This window comes from Asterias amurensis, chromosome 1 (assembly GCF_032118995.1).
Source record: "Asterias amurensis chromosome 1, ASM3211899v1".
NCBI classification, from domain to species: domain Eukaryota; kingdom Metazoa; phylum Echinodermata; class Asteroidea; order Forcipulatida; family Asteriidae; genus Asterias; species Asterias amurensis.
Genome location: NC_092648.1, coordinates 21,674,072 through 21,689,621, shown reverse-complemented (window position 1 = coordinate 21,689,621; position 15,550 = coordinate 21,674,072). Strand labels below are relative to the sequence as shown.

At 38.7% G+C, this 15,550-nt stretch overlaps 2 protein-coding genes across 2 annotated transcripts in view; one reads left to right on the top strand and one right to left on the bottom strand.

Annotated features, from left to right (window-relative positions):
- Positions 1-15,550, top strand: part of LOC139949118 (tRNA 2'-phosphotransferase 1-like) — a 120,365-nt gene that overhangs the window by 19,368 nt on the left and 85,447 nt on the right. The window lies entirely within an intron of this gene.
- LOC139948768 (tyrosine-protein kinase receptor-like) overlaps positions 108-15,550 on the bottom strand; it is a 74,060-nt gene continuing 58,617 nt past the window's right edge. The window contains exons 14-27 of the mRNA XM_071947126.1: positions 15,063-15,188; positions 13,688-13,847; positions 13,254-13,442; positions 12,659-12,754; positions 12,043-12,135; positions 11,492-11,587; positions 10,696-10,879; positions 10,281-10,368; positions 9,717-9,911; positions 8,974-9,164; positions 8,423-8,524; positions 7,934-8,068; positions 6,863-6,953; positions 108-5,506 (exon numbers count right to left, since the gene is read on the bottom strand). Of these exons, the coding sequence (XP_071803227.1) occupies positions 4,436-5,506; positions 6,863-6,953; positions 7,934-8,068; positions 8,423-8,524; positions 8,974-9,164; positions 9,717-9,911; positions 10,281-10,368; positions 10,696-10,879; positions 11,492-11,587; positions 12,043-12,135; positions 12,659-12,754; positions 13,254-13,442; positions 13,688-13,847; positions 15,063-15,188 (2,817 nt within the window). The 3' untranslated portion in view covers positions 108-4,435. The remainder of the gene's footprint in view (positions 5,507-6,862; positions 6,954-7,933; positions 8,069-8,422; positions 8,525-8,973; positions 9,165-9,716; positions 9,912-10,280; positions 10,369-10,695; positions 10,880-11,491; positions 11,588-12,042; positions 12,136-12,658; positions 12,755-13,253; positions 13,443-13,687; positions 13,848-15,062; positions 15,189-15,550) is intronic.

The following is a 15,550-nucleotide window of genomic DNA, read 5'->3' as shown; positions in this document are numbered from 1 at the left end:
TTTATTTTTTGCCCAAGTTAGGCACAAACTGCTGGACCTTTTGATGACCTTGTGATTTTTTCAATATTTTGACCCAAATTTTAGGTAAAACAGCTGGCTTCCATGTTTTTTTTTTTTTTTCAATTTTTGGACTAAATTTGATAAATTTGCTTAACTTACCCCTGGTCATTTATTTTTTAATTTTTTACCCAAATTTGATAAAACAGCTGAACTTACCCCTTGTGATTTTTTCAATTTATGGCCTGAATTGGATGAAACTCCTGGTAACCCCTTTGCATTTTTCAATTTTTGGTCGAAAATGGATAAAACTGCTGGACTTACCTCTGTGATTAACTTTTTCTTGAATAAAAACACCCCAACTTCCCCCTTGTGATTTTTTCAATTTTTGGCCCAAACTGGATAAACTTCTGGACCTACCCCTTGTGACTTTTTCATTTTTTGGCCCAAGTTGCAAAAATCAGCTGGACTTACCCCTTGTGATTTTTGCAATTTTTTTGCCCGAATTGGTCAAAACAGCTGGACTTATCCCTTGTGATTTTTGCAATTTTTGGCCCAAATTGGTTTAAACTCCCGGACTACCTCTTAGGTTTTTTGCGATTTTTGGCCCAAAACTTGATGAAACAGCTGGACTTACCCCTTGTGATTTTTGCAATTTTTGGCCCCAATTGGATAAATTAGCTGGACTTACCCCTTGTGTTTTTTGCAGTTTTTGGCCCAAATTGGTTGAAACAGCTGGACTTACCCCTTGTGATTTTTTCAATTTTTGCCCAAATTGGTAAAACAGCTGGACTTACCCCTTGAGATTTTTGCAATTTTTGGCACAAATTGGATATAACTGCTGGACTTACCCCTTGTGATTTTTTTATTTTTTGGCCCGAATTGCAAAAATCAGCTGGACTTACCCCTTGTGATTTTTGCAATTTTTGGCCGAATTGGATATATTAGCTGGACTTACCCCTTGTGATTTTTGCAATTTTTGGCCCAATACTTGATGAAACAGCTGGACTTACCCCTTGTGCTTTTTGCAATTTTTGGGCCCGAATTGGTTAAAACAGCTGGACTTACCCCTTGTGATTTTTTTATTTTTTGGCCCGAGTTGGAAAAATCAGCTGGACTTACCCCTTGTGATTTTTGCAATTTTTGGCCCGAATTGGATATATTAGCTGGACTTACCCCTTGTGATTTTTGCAATTTTTGGCCCAATACTTGATGAAACAGCTGGACTTACCCCTTGTGCTTTTTGCAACTTTTTGGCCCAAATTGGTTGAAACAGCTGGACTTACCCCTTGTGATTTTTTCAATTTTTGCCCAAATTGGTAAAACAGCTGGACTTACCCCTTGAGATTTTTGCAATTTTTGGCACAAATTGGATATAACTGCTGGACTTACCCCTTGTGATTTTTTTATTTTTTGGCCCGAATTGCAAAAATCAGCTGGACTTACCCCTTGTGATTTTTGCAATTTTTGGCCGAATTGGATATATTAGCTGGACTTACCCCTTGTGATTTTTGCAATTTTTGGCCCAATACTTGATGAAACAGCTGGACTTACCCCTTGTGCTTTTTGCAATTTTTGGGCCCGAATTGGTTAAAACAGCTGGACTTACCCCTTGTGATTTTTTTATTTTTTGGCCCGAGTTGGAAAAATCAGCTGGACTTACCCCTTGTGATTTTTGCAATTTTTGGCCCGAATTGGATATATTAGCTGGACTTACCCCTTGTGATTTTGGCAATTTTTGGCCCAATACTTGATGAAACAGCTGGACTTACCCCTTGTGCTTTTTGCAACTTTTTGGCCCGAATTGGTTAAAACTGCTGCTTGTGATTTTGGCCCAAATAGAGTAATTTTTTTTTTAATTTAACCAGATCTTGCACAATTTTCAGAATATTCATCCTGAATTTAATAATTAAAAAGCAGCATGACAATTTACTGTCAAAATATTGCGATTACAAAATAAAGTTCAAAATATAAAAAGGCAGTAAAAACAAAACACTGCGTTAGAAATAACAAAAATATACAAAGATCAGCATAATTACAAACATTCCATTTTCTTCCATTTTAAATTGATATTTAGGTGTTGTGTGCAAAATATAAGGGTTATCCATCTGCTTCTCCACATTTTAAAACAATATTATACGATTATACGACATGATCATGTGAAATAAACATTTGGATTATAAAAAAGAATTATAAATGATTTGTTTAATAATTGCATAATTAGTTCAAATACAAAATATATACATGTATGTGTACCAGTTGCATCAATTCAAACTATTTACACATGCTACTATTCAATAAATATTTGTACAAAAATTCTTTCAAAATTGCATCTTCTTCTACTTCTTAATTACAGGGGGACTATAAAGTGAGTCATCATTGAAATATAAGGGTACCCTGACAAATTTATGATTTGTGTTTGTGATTTACAATTTCTGCATAATGTACAATATCTCCATTGTTTGGAAAAATTGCTACTACTGGTATGCCTACAGTATATGAGTGCATCAAACTAGTTGCATCTCACTTTAATGATTTTAGGATTCGAACTGCCTCTAGCTGTCGGCAACCTCGGTAGTCTAGTTGGTAAGACACTGCTCTAGAATTGCACGGGTCGTGGGTTCGAATCCCACCCGAGTAACATGCCCGTGATATTTTTTTCACAGGACTCGGGAAAGTACTGAGTATACAGTGCTAACACACATCGGTGTATGGGTAAAAACCAAAATTAATATTCTTTATCCCCGATGCAAATTTAACATCTATTATATCGTTGCGGTACCCGCTGCCAAAACATAGGATTCGAACTGCCTCTAGCTGCCGGGCAACCTCGGTAGTCTAGTTGGTAAGACACTGCTCTAGAATTGCAAGGGTCGTGGGTTCGAATCCCACCCGAGTAACATGCCCGTGATATTTTTCACAGGACTCGGGGAAAGTACTGAGTATACAGTGCTAACACACATCGGTGTATGGGTAAAAACCAAAATTAATATTTAATGGTTTTATGAAGATTATGTTTGTATTTGATTAAAAATTAATCGCAAGGTCCATGGTTGGTAATATTAATAAAAACAATTACAAAATGCCCACTTTCATTTTAAAGCATTTTACTCTCTCAATTATAAAATTCAGTACCTGTTTTATGGTCTGTTTTATTACAAGCTACATGATAAGTAGGATTTGAAACTTTGCATGGTGGAAATACGATATGGAAAGGTTTGCGGTAACACAATGTTGACTATCTCTATATGAGTTGGGGTGGTTTAGGATAGAAATAAGTTTACTCTTCACAACTCTTTCCCAAAACATAATCACAACTTAAATAAAAAAATCTGTTAACACATGTTGCAGTTTCTAAAAATTGTGAATTGAAACCTTGTTTCACTGATGTTACAAATTGGTCCCTATCGTATTAAAGGCAGTGGACACTATTGGTAATTACTCAAAATAATTATCAGCATAAAACCTCACTTGGTAACGAGTAATGGGGAGAGGTTGACAGTATAAAACATTGTGAGAAACGGCTCCCTCTAAAGTTACGTGGTTTTCGAGAAAGAAGATATTTTCCACGAATTTGATTTTGAGACCTCAAGTTTAGAATTTGAGGTCTCGAAATCAAGCATCTGAAAGCACACAACTTTGTGTGACAAGGGTGTTTTTTCTTTTATAGTTATCTCGCAACTTCGATGACCGATTGAGCTCAAATTTTCACAGGTTTGTTATTTTATGTAAATGTTGAGATACACCAAGTGAGAAGACTGGTCTTTGACAATTACCAATAGTGTCCATTGTCTTTAAGAGTTCTCTATCATGTTAATGGAATGTTTAGAAGAGAATAAATAAAATAAGTGAAACAAAATATGAATAAATCATATACTGGAACTGCTTAAATCAATGTGAAAAGATCAACATGAAAAGATCAACAACTCATCTTGAATGATCTTAAGGCAATTTTAGCTTACTTTAAAAAGCATGGGAAGAAAGGCCACCAGGTTTGTCCGGTGATTATTTCGCAGAAGATGATTGATTGAGGAAGGTAATTCTATGGCGAATGCCAAATCAAATCACCTATTTGTCTCGTAAGAGAGTGTAATATAATTTTGCTTATAAACTGGTTTTCTGCATCAACTCAAAAAGTAATACAAACAAAATTAAGTTTTAAGTGTACTAGATATACAAGAGTTGTTTCCATACTGCTACACTGTTCTGGACCACCTCTTGCACTGGCCTCGCATGGAGCTACTGTCTTACATGGTTTGACATTTTGACACTCAAATTGCATTTAAAGAGAATGCAAAGAGTGTAAGCCTTCAATGCTCACAACACAGTTATAACACACACAGAAACTGACTCCCAAAATGGCGTAACCATGTCAGGCGACATGTCTCAAAACATCAAGTTAATGAAGAGTACAGTATGCTGAAATGGCAAAATACCTTCAAACAACTGAACCATTTCTTTCATCACCTTCAAACATGACATGGCCAGACTCTGAACTGAACATAACTCTTCTATTTGCAGCGTCTTGGAGGCTGTTGCTGCTGGCATAACTGCTCCTGGTATCATCAGGCGTTGTTAGACCATTCAGGTCTGTCATGGTATATGGATTTGGACGCACGGGAAGACTCTGCATCCTGTTTAACATTGGTAGAGGCGGTGAGGAATGTGTCGATGGAGACGCCTCCAGACTGCTGTGCCGAGAGAAGACTGGCAACCGGAAGCGGTTCAGAATTCTTGGCGACGGGGAAGCCGAGTGTGCGTCCGTGCCGCCGGTGACGTTGCCATTAGGGACGGGTGACTCTCTATTCAAGTCCAGGTGGGGCACATCTGCCCTGTCACTGCAGCATGGAGATTGGTCATTATTGATGGATCCCTGTGGGGAGGAATCTATGGCAGACTGTTTGGCAAGTCTATTCTGCGAGGTTGGACTGAAGGTGTTTCTTGGTGTCGATGATTTACTCGGTGGGTGACATGAGACCTCCTCCTCCTCCTCGGAATCATTCTCCCTGTCCAAAAGATCAGATCCTTCTGTTGCGAGCTCGTTGATATTTATCGGTGGGGTGAACGAGGTGTCAGAGTTTGGTCTCGACCCTCTCATCTCTTCTGTTCTGTCTCGCCGTCTCTTCTTTAACTTATTCACTGATTCGTTGCAGGCTTCGCCCCCTCTCTCTGCATCGTTTTGGTTCAGTTTCCTGTCATTTGGATGATATGTAAGAGTCGTTCCACAAGCTCCCAGACAATCGGCTGAGTTATTAACGTTGTTATTGTCCAGCAGGAGGTGATCTTTCATGCTTCCAGCAGACATCCAATCTGGACTCAGGAACTCCTCCCCATCGGATGCACTAACTCCCCTCTTTCTGCCATTGGTATCTCCCCAAGATGGTTGGCGATAGGACTGGTTCACTTTAAGGACGGGGGAGCGTTTGGGATCTCGCGGCCTCATAACAGCAGGGTTTGTCTCCTCCTCAAACAAGTCTTGTGGAAGAGGAGTGTTTAAGACACTCACATCCTGTGTGTTTGAGAAAGAAATCAATTCGTAAGGCATCAGTCAACTTGGCAAAATTACAGTCCTTGCCACAGAAACTTTGTTTGTTCAACACTGACCAAGGAAACTTTCGAAGTAAACTTGATTTTGTTGTGTTAAAGGAACACGTTGCCTTGGATCGGTCTAGTTGGTCTTTAATATGCATTATGGGTAGAAAGATGTTGTAAAAGTAGAATACACACAAATATGCTTCGAAATTGCATGGTTTTCTTTTTACCTAGTTGACTAACACGGTCGGCCATTTATGGGAGTCAAATTTTTGACTCCATAAATGGCCGACCATGTTAGTTCGCGACGTAAAAGGAAAACCGCGCAATTTTGAGTGATACTTGTGTGGATCATTATATTCTACTTTTAAAGCATCTTTCTAAACATAGGCATTTCATAACAAACGGTTTCAAACGCTTTTTATAGACCAACTCGTCTAATCCAAGGCAACGTGCTCCTTTAATTAAAATGGGGAACTGAGGCAAAAAATGTTCTCAAATGAAGAAAAAAAAAAGGACCCTGGTTTCGAAGAAGAAAACAAAAATACTCGGGTGTGTTGTAATTAAACCAACGAGTTGGATCTTTTAAAATGTTCCTTTCTATAGGTTTCCACATGTTGTGATGTAATGTAATTTTTCTACTTTTATTGAAATCCAGCTGCATCTGAAATATGTAAGAAATTTACTTGAAAAGTATGCATTTAGTTGTTTTCTGTATTCAATGAACACTAAGTCGCTGGTAGTGGGTGACTGGGTGTGAGTTAGCGAGTAGGAGATGGAGAGGAGGGAATGGGGGCAGGTTGGAGGAGTATTTCTACTGACCTGCAGAGAGGAGGCAATACTCTGCATAATGGAAGCAAAGAGTGGTCTGTTGTCAGGGAGCGAGTAGGGGATGGTTAAAGGAACACGTTGCCTTGGATCGATTGAGTTGGTCTTTGAAAAGCGTTTGTAACTGGTTGTTATAAAATGCATGGGTAGAAAGATGTAAAAGTAGAATACAATGATCCACACAAACATGCCTCGAAATTGCACGGTTTTCCTTTTACCTCGTCGACTAACACTGTTGGCCATTTATGGGAGTCAAATTTTTGACTCCCATAAATGGCCGACCGTGTTAGTTCGCACAGTTAAAGGAAAACCAAGCAATTTCGAGGCAAATTTGTGTGGATCATTGTATTCTACTTTTAAAACATCTTTCCAACCATATGCTTTTTATAAAAAACGGTTACAAACGCTTTTTATAGACCAACTCGTCCGATCCAAGGCAACGTGTTCCTTTACGGGGTTAGAGGAGCAGGGAATGGGGGTGGGTTGGAGGAGTATTTCTACTGACCTGCAGAGAGGAGGCAATGTTCTGCATGATGGAAGCAAAGAGTGGTCTGTTGTCCGGGTCCTGCTGCCAGCACAACGCCATCAGGTCATGTCTGCTCAGAATAAACATAAATATCTATTTCAATCAGGAACAGTTAATTATAAAGAGTTCATAATCGGCCGTCACAAAGCCATTTTAAACATTCCCTTGTTTAAAGGCAGTGCACACTTTGGTAATTGTCAAAGACTAAATTCCACAGTTGGTGTATCTCAACATATGCATAAAATAACTAATCTGTGAAAATTTGAGCTCAATCGGTCATCAAAGTTGCGAGATAATAATGAAAGAAAAAAACACCATTGTCACGCGAAGTTGTGTGCGTTTAGATGGTTGATTTCAAGACCTCAAGTTCTAAATCTGAGGTCTCGAAATCAAATTCGTGGAAAATTACTTCTTTCTCGAAAACTATGGCACTACAGAGGGAGCCGTTTCTCACAATGTTTTATATTATCAACCTCTCCCCATAACTCGTCACCAAGAAAGGTTTTATGCTAATAATTATTTTGAGTAATTACCAATAGTGTCCCCTGCCTTAAAGTGTTTTTAAAACTTTAAATTTTTAACACAAATTACGTTATGAAATAAATGTTCACTGAACTTTTCTTTCTTCTTGGCTGTTGTTATGCCGATATGAAAAAATGGTTATCTAAAATAATAAACATCCTAAAAAATCATCCAGAGACACTGGATGGTACACCGCAACGATTTAAAAGATGGAAACTTGCATCAGGGATACAGAATATTAATTTGGGTTTTACCTATATTACACACCAGTCAATTTCCATCTATTTAATCATTGTGGTACCTGCTGCTGAAATTAGGAATCAAACTGCTTCTAGCTACCAAGCAATCTCGGTGGTCTAGTTGGTTAGACACTGCTTTAGAATTGCAGAGTCATGGGTTCAAATCCCACCCGAGTAATTCACCTTTGATTTATTTAACAGAGCTCATACTGAGTATACAGTGCTACCACACATTGGTGTATATGGGTAAAACAAAAATGAATTGCTATTCTTATTATTATCAGCTTACATTGGTCTGGGGCATTGCGCTGGAGAATTCATCCTTCGTCCTGCAGTCACAAAATGTATAACCTCTTGATTACTCATCCCTGGATACGGCATGTAACCAAGCGACATGATCTCCCATAGCAACACACCAAACGACCTGGTCATACCAACAACAAGGAAGAATAATACAGGACGCCTGTAAGCATTGATTTCTCAGTGTAACTTAGCACTATACTAAAAATTATGCGCTAACTGCCCAAAGAATCAAGTATTTTGCAGAACACCATAAGCCCAGAATATAGCGGTAACGCTCCATTTCACAAAGCACTAGGATTCATCTTAAGTTGAGTTTTCTATACCACCATAGTATCTTAATTTGCTTACTAATTTACACATAAGATCAATTTTAACTCTTGTGAAATCAGCCACATGACATGTAGTAAGTGGTATTAAAATGCCCACCCCCAAAAAAGTTGAAGGTGAATCATATTGTCTTTTATGTCCGTCTTACCAAACGTCTGTTTTGGAGGTGAATATGCCATCTAGGAATGCTTCTGGTGGCATCCACTTGACTGGCAGTAATGCAAGACCATCTTTTCTGTAGTAGTCCGCTCTGAAAAGCAAAAAATCACCATCATCAAAAAGTGATAAAAATTTCAAATATACTCATATTTTGCTAGCATTTTAAATTTCAATTTACCACATGACTGGAAAGATCCTTACCAACACACCTTCTACCTGCTAAATCATGGTTTCTTTAAAAGCTTTGAAAACAATGTCTATTAACATGTTATTTCTTCTCACTTTACATGAAAAACCTAGATTGCAGAATAACATTTATTACCAAGTTATCGCTGGAAAATACGTACACAAGCCTAACTTTTCAAGACAAAGCAAGTTCAAATGCGCACATTTGGTCAACTGCTGATCAGCAACACACATAGGCAGTGACGCATTCACTCGAACGACTTGTTTGGAAGCCTAGTCAACCATCAACCTTAAGTTAACCATGGTGCACACTCGAACTTGCTCACAGCGACCCTTACTGCTTGAGCTCTTTACCTGTAGATGTCTCTAGCCATCCCAAAGTCACCGATCTTAGCTGACCGGCCCCTCTCTCTGCTCGACAGTAAGACATTCCTGGCAGCGATGTCTCTGTGTATGAAATGACGTGATTCCAGGTATTCACATCCTCTGCTCACATCATGGGCAATCAGTAACAAGTCGGACATATCCAGTACCGATGGCTGGCCCTTTAAGATGACACAGACAGACAGAAAAAGAAAATACCAATCAACAAATTTGTTCAAATACAGTTCCTTTCAAATGGGTCACTTCTAGACACAAAGTGACAGAAGTCATATACTTGTAAATAATAAAACCAATCTTGGCATAAGATTGCATCAGAAAGATGAGTTCTTTTGAAAAAAATAAAGATAAATAAAGCCTTGTTTTTTCCTCAAAGTTTTCTTCAACAGGTTTTTAAGTTTTTTTCTAAAGCACTGAATACCTTTAGTAATTGTCAAAAGACCAGTATGCTCACTTGGTTTATCTCACCATATGCATACAATGACAAATCTGTAAAACTTTGGACTCAATTGGTCATCAAAGTTGCAAGAGAATAATGACAGCAAAACCTTCCTTCTTGCACAAATTTGTGTGCTTTCAGATGCCTAAAAAGGCTTCAGGCCTGAAGTCTTTTATTATTTGTGTGAGAAATTATTACCTCTTTCTCAAAAACTACGTTACTTAAGAGGGAGCTGTTTCTCACAATATTTTATATTATCAAAAAATAAATTTGTCACCTTTCTTGGTCGTGAATCCCTGAGGAACTGTCTCAGCTCTCCCCCTGCCATGTACTCCAGTAGAATGAACCGAGGAGCCTGGGTGAAACATACACCCTTCAGCGAGACAATATTGGGATGTCTGAAGTTACCCATGATCAGGGCTTCCATCAGGAAGTCCGTCTCATCTTGGCTCGTACATCTCTCAGGTAATGTCTGTTGGAGGAAGACAAATGGGTTAAGGAGGAGGGGGAAGACTCAAGACAGTAAGGTTTGTGAAAACACCAGTAAGACGGCACAGGCCTGGAATTACATGCAGGTATTGGAAGCCATGGCCTATGCTGCCTCTGGTCTTGGCCTTGGTGCCCTACAAAAGTTGCCCAATGACTTTCAGATTTTCAAATGGAACGCGAATACCATTTGAATTTTGACGACACAAATTTACAAGGAGTAATTCGGAAGAGTAGAGATGTGCTCAACTTCTGCGAAACATACTCGGCAAAAACAGCCATCTGATGTCAATATTCGCTTCGCATTCGCGGGAAGTATGAACCAGGCTTAAGACTTCATAATGATTGTTCCTACCTTGACTGCTACTTCATACGGCTCTTTCTCATCAGGTGGCTGGAACAGACCATGATAAACCTCCCCAAAAGCACCCTGACCTAAAGCACTGCAGAAGAACAAACATTACACATACAGCACATTAGCATTGATCGCTACGCCTGAATACCATCATTCTCATTGTCTCCAATGGTCTGGTACCAGCCTACATCTCAGATGAACTGGGTTGCATTTCAGCGGTTGTACACAATAACTGTTTTGGTCATTTGCCAGTGATCAACCAAGGGCCAATTCAACCAAATTTTTTTTTGGGTTGTGACCTTAAAAATGCTGGCAACAAACTTTCAATGGAAATGGGTCGTTACCTTTGATCCCAACCCTTCACTAACAAGATTAACATAAGTTTCAACTTTTCCTTTGGTGCCTCGTGTCTTACCCAATGAGTTTCAGATTCTCTCTTGGTAATTCCATCAGATCTTTGATGGTAACTGCTCCGTCACCAAGCTGATAGCATGGGTTAAAGTCCGATGAAGCGTTGTGTCTAAGCTGATTTAGCTGGTAGTCCACAGTGTCCGTTCCTCGAACAGTCCCTGCGAGTTCTTTTTTCTTCCGTTGGTAACCTTTGAGAATCATTTCAAAAAACATTATTTCTTCCTAAACAGTTTCAGCAAAACAGGACACAGTTGCAGAGCATGTTTAAAATCAACTAAATGACAATAATTTGAAGATCTATGTTTTAATAACACTCCTCTGTGGCACACCCTAACTAAATGCATTCACAAGACAAAAATAAGTATAGTTCATGGATTTGCCAATGACTGACAAGGTATAAAGATAGTCTGGTAGAATATTCCCACTGTAAATTATTTGATGTTTGAAAACAGCGAAAACATGAAAAGAGAGTTTTCACGATGTTGGGTCACGCTGTGGTGCCACCTTTGGCTAGTTTTGTCATGTTGGGTGGGCTTGCCAAATCCTGTCCAGTTGGTATTTTTGAGACCTTGCACATATTTTCCAAGAGCTTTTCTGGGGTTCCTTGTTGCAAATGGGCAGGGGCACCCTTCTTCAACCAATCAGGTGCAGTTACATAAAACAACATTGTCAGCACGCTGTAACTTTGGTTCAGCGTCCAACAAAGTCAACACTGTGTACTGTTTGTGTCCTCAGAGAATACAGTTCACTTATGAGGCATCCTTGGTTTCATTACCAGACATACACATGAATGTACTCACTGATTGCCATGAACACCATGATGCAGATGAGAATGATGAGTACAGGTAGGATACTACCAACTATCACAGCTACAGGAAGGCCATTCTCAGGAAGGTCTGCAAAACAACAAAAACAACAGATTCTACATTAAGGACAATGAAAATCCAAACCTGTTTAGCGTCCTGCCTTTCTGAAAAAAGGGAGGGCCCTTTTTTTTCTTTCAAAAATGGCCGCCTGACACATTTTTTAAGACCACCGGCTAGGCTATTTTTTTTAATGAATCTTTCTCCATCTGAGATTGTTAAAATGTATCCTATTACTTTCGTTAAAAAAAAGAAGAAAAAAAAGGGAAAAGAAAAAAAAGAGGCAGCCTCTTAAAAGGAAGCAGGCAGGGACAGTCACACGAACGTCACACAAAAGTTTCTTCATTCTCCTGAAGATGATTAGAGCATACTGATCACAACTTTACGAAAAAAGCAGAGCATACTGATCAACACGTTGATTTATCAACCACTAGATCTTCTTAGAACCAACACTACTTAAAATAGATTTCCACATGAAGTGAACTTACAGACACAGCTAGTCCCATCGTCTGTAAGGATCTCATTGGCTGGACAGGAGAGGATGGCTCTGATGATAACACTCCCGGATCCAGTGTTCTTCCCTTGTAGAAGAGGATCAAGATATAAAAGTTCAACATGTTTATCTTACACAAAGTAGTTTACGGCCTGACGCTTAAAACCCTGCAGAGCCTTTCTCGAAGGCTTTGACGTTTCCACTCTAGCAGAGTCTTTCTGGAAGGCTTTTAGCATTAATGCCATGGTCCTTTTGGTTGGTTAGCAGTTTGCAGCAGCTAATTCTATTTCCTCATGTTTATCTTAAGAAATTAACCCAATGATTGCTTCTGGTTTATACCTATTATTTTGTCAATGTCTAGCATTTTATCTGCTGAGGAGTTTTTTAAATAAGTCATGTATGTTTAGAACGTTGCCTTGGTGTTACCAGCGGTGTTGTGGAAGTGTCGTGGCCGAGCGGTTAAGAGCACCGAATATAAACTCTGGTGTTTCTAATAATAGTTATAATACCTGGCGCTTTGTATCCTTTGGCAAAAGGCGCGTTATAAATCCGGTTATTATTATTTACTATTATAATAAAAAAAAGACTTTACTGTTTCCTTGTGTCTTTACCTGATTTCCTTTGTACATTGAATCCTGTAGGATGCACATAAGAAGTTCCTCCTTGCCCACTTCCAGTCAAGTCCTTAAAAAGAGGAGCATTTCCTCCTGATCAATAAATAGAGTATGAAAACAGATTAATTAAGGAAGCCAACCAGAAATGTAATGTCTTCAATCACTTAAAGGGTTTTGACACAACTTGTAGATCAAGTTTTTGGCCATGGCATGAATCCCTACTCACTGTGAATGAAGATTTATGTAATATAATTTACCTGTAGAAGTTTCAGCTTGATTAAATGTCAATGATTTTTAGAAAAAGTGAAAATCACAGAGCAATGTTTTCAGGAGAGTTGTGTCAATACGTTTTACATGCTAAAATAGTTTTAGTTTCCTGAGGCGAAAATTATTTTTGTGACATTGTTTTACTCATTTCTCAAAAATTATATCACCTTAGCAAGTAATTATTTTAAGGGAAGCCTTTTACCAAGTATTATGTTTAAACCATGTAAGTTAAATGCAAATCTGTGGACATTGTGTTTTGTGTCCTACAAAAAGTACCCAAACCCTTTGAAAAGAAAAATAATATTGACATTTTTAAAGAACTTACCTGTGTAACCGCCCCCACCTCCCCCTGAAGTACATCCTCCGCCCCCTCCTCCAAACCCTCCCTGTATTCTCCAATCAGCATCTAGATGAGCCAAGGCACACCCTGACCCACCCATACCTCCTTGTAAGAAGGACATACCGCTGGCTTGGGTCATGTTAAGACTGGTACCGTTCCAGCCACCTCCAGAACCTGTGTAGGCGAGCAAACCAGTTGAGTTTCATTAATCAAAATGTTCATGTCTCAAAATTATACACATATTGACTGGCAAATTTTTCAGGGTTTTACTAGTTTCAGTTTTTATTTTCTATTCACTGTTCACATCATGAGAGGGTCGCTGTAACCAGTAAACAATTGTAAGTCTTACAATTTTTTACTGGTTACAGTGACCCTCTCATAATGTAAAAAATGCAAATCAATTATTACAAAAATCTTACCCGATACATCAATGGATGATCCTTGAATCCCTGGTTGACCCGTGCCGGGGGCGTCTATTGATCCGTGAATATCACCCAATGTCTGGGAAGGACTGAAGGACAATCCACCTCCACCCCCAGCAATCAGCAGTGGTATGTAATCACCAGATGAGACATCCAACTACAATCACACATCAGGGTGTCAAATTAGTTACATCATTTCTTAAGAATGCTCAAGATTATCTTTATGATACACTTTAAGTAATGTCCTGATGTTTCAACTCTAGTAGAATCTTTGTTAAAGGGAAGGTACACGTTTGGTAATTAAACAAATATTAACTCAAAAACTGGCTTGGTAACCAGCATTGGAGAGCTGTTGATAGTATAAAACATTGTGAGAAACGGCTCCCTCTGAAGTACCGTAGTTTTTGAGAAAGAGGTGATTTCTCACTTAAATATTAAAAGAATTCTAGCTAGAAGTCTTTTATTCCTGTCTGAAAGTACAAAAACAAGGGTGTTTTTTCTTTCATCATTTTCCCGCCTCTTCGATGACCAATTGAGCTCAAATTTCACAGGTTTGTTATTTTATGAATATGTTGAGATACAGCAAGTGAGAAGACTGGTCTTTGTGAATTACCAATAGTGCCCACTGTCTTTAAAGATTAATAACAAGGACTTGACTTTAAAAGAAAGATAACCCCTCAAATAAAATGACATTTCAAAATTTGTCTTTAGTCTCGATCTTACATGGCAGATTTTATCATCATCATCATATCTTTCTGGAAATGAAACCAATGAACCATCCAGAGGGACTAGTGCTGTAACCAGTAGACCATTGTAGAGAAGATGATGATAAAATAATTATTATCTTTAACATATGTGGGAGGAAAACTCCAAATGGGGAAAGCCCACGCAGTCAGGTAGGACTGAAAACCTAATCCTTAGCTAAAGTGTAAAATAATAAAACCCTTATATTTTTGGGACAGCTAACCCAGCCTCATGCTACTTGGCATTGGTTAAAGCTAAATATGATCTAAAATTATTGTTTAAAATAGAAATCAACCCATCAATTAGTTCTTAAGTTGCCATTAAATTTGGATAGTATCCTAAAACATACACTGTAACATTTCCTCTTTTTGTTATATCCTGAACATTCTTGGAGCATAAGGACTGCCAGACTTTGCAACATTAGTTCACATTTTAACATTTTTCACATTCAAAAACCAATCACGTGGGGATGTATTAACATGTGATATATAGACCAACTCTGGAATTAGTAAATAAACTAGCATACATTTTGTACATCTTGGTTTGTTAACAGCGGCCAGCCACCAACCTGGTCATTACCACACAGTGAAGACCAGGTCCTCGCACTGTTATTCCCTAATTAACTCACCTTAGCAACAAATGTACCCCCTCCACCCCCACCGCCTCCTCCAGCCATGTATCCGCCCACACCAAACTGTTGTCTCGTAGCATCGGTCAAATCATTGCCACACACAGCACTGGGTCCAAATTGGGGCTGTAAAATAATAGTTATAAACTCTTCATTTCGAAAAAGGATCAAATATAATTAAGAATACTTTGATATAAATTGACATTGAGATATCTGAGACTTACAATAAAGACCCCCCTTGCAAAACGTGCAACGCTGCTGGAAAGCTGAGGTCACGCACACATTTTTTCTGACCGAGAGCAGCTATTGTCCAATTGTTGTTTGAGAGTACAGCGTGGAGCTGTTCCCATTGGACTTTTTAGCGGCCCTGTTAAATTACCGTTGCTGCACAGAAGTCTTCTGCCACCTTTTTGGCCCGTTAGTTTTACATTACGATCACGGTAAGTTGACATGCATCCCCATTGGATTTAATTTGGTTCTTCTACAGA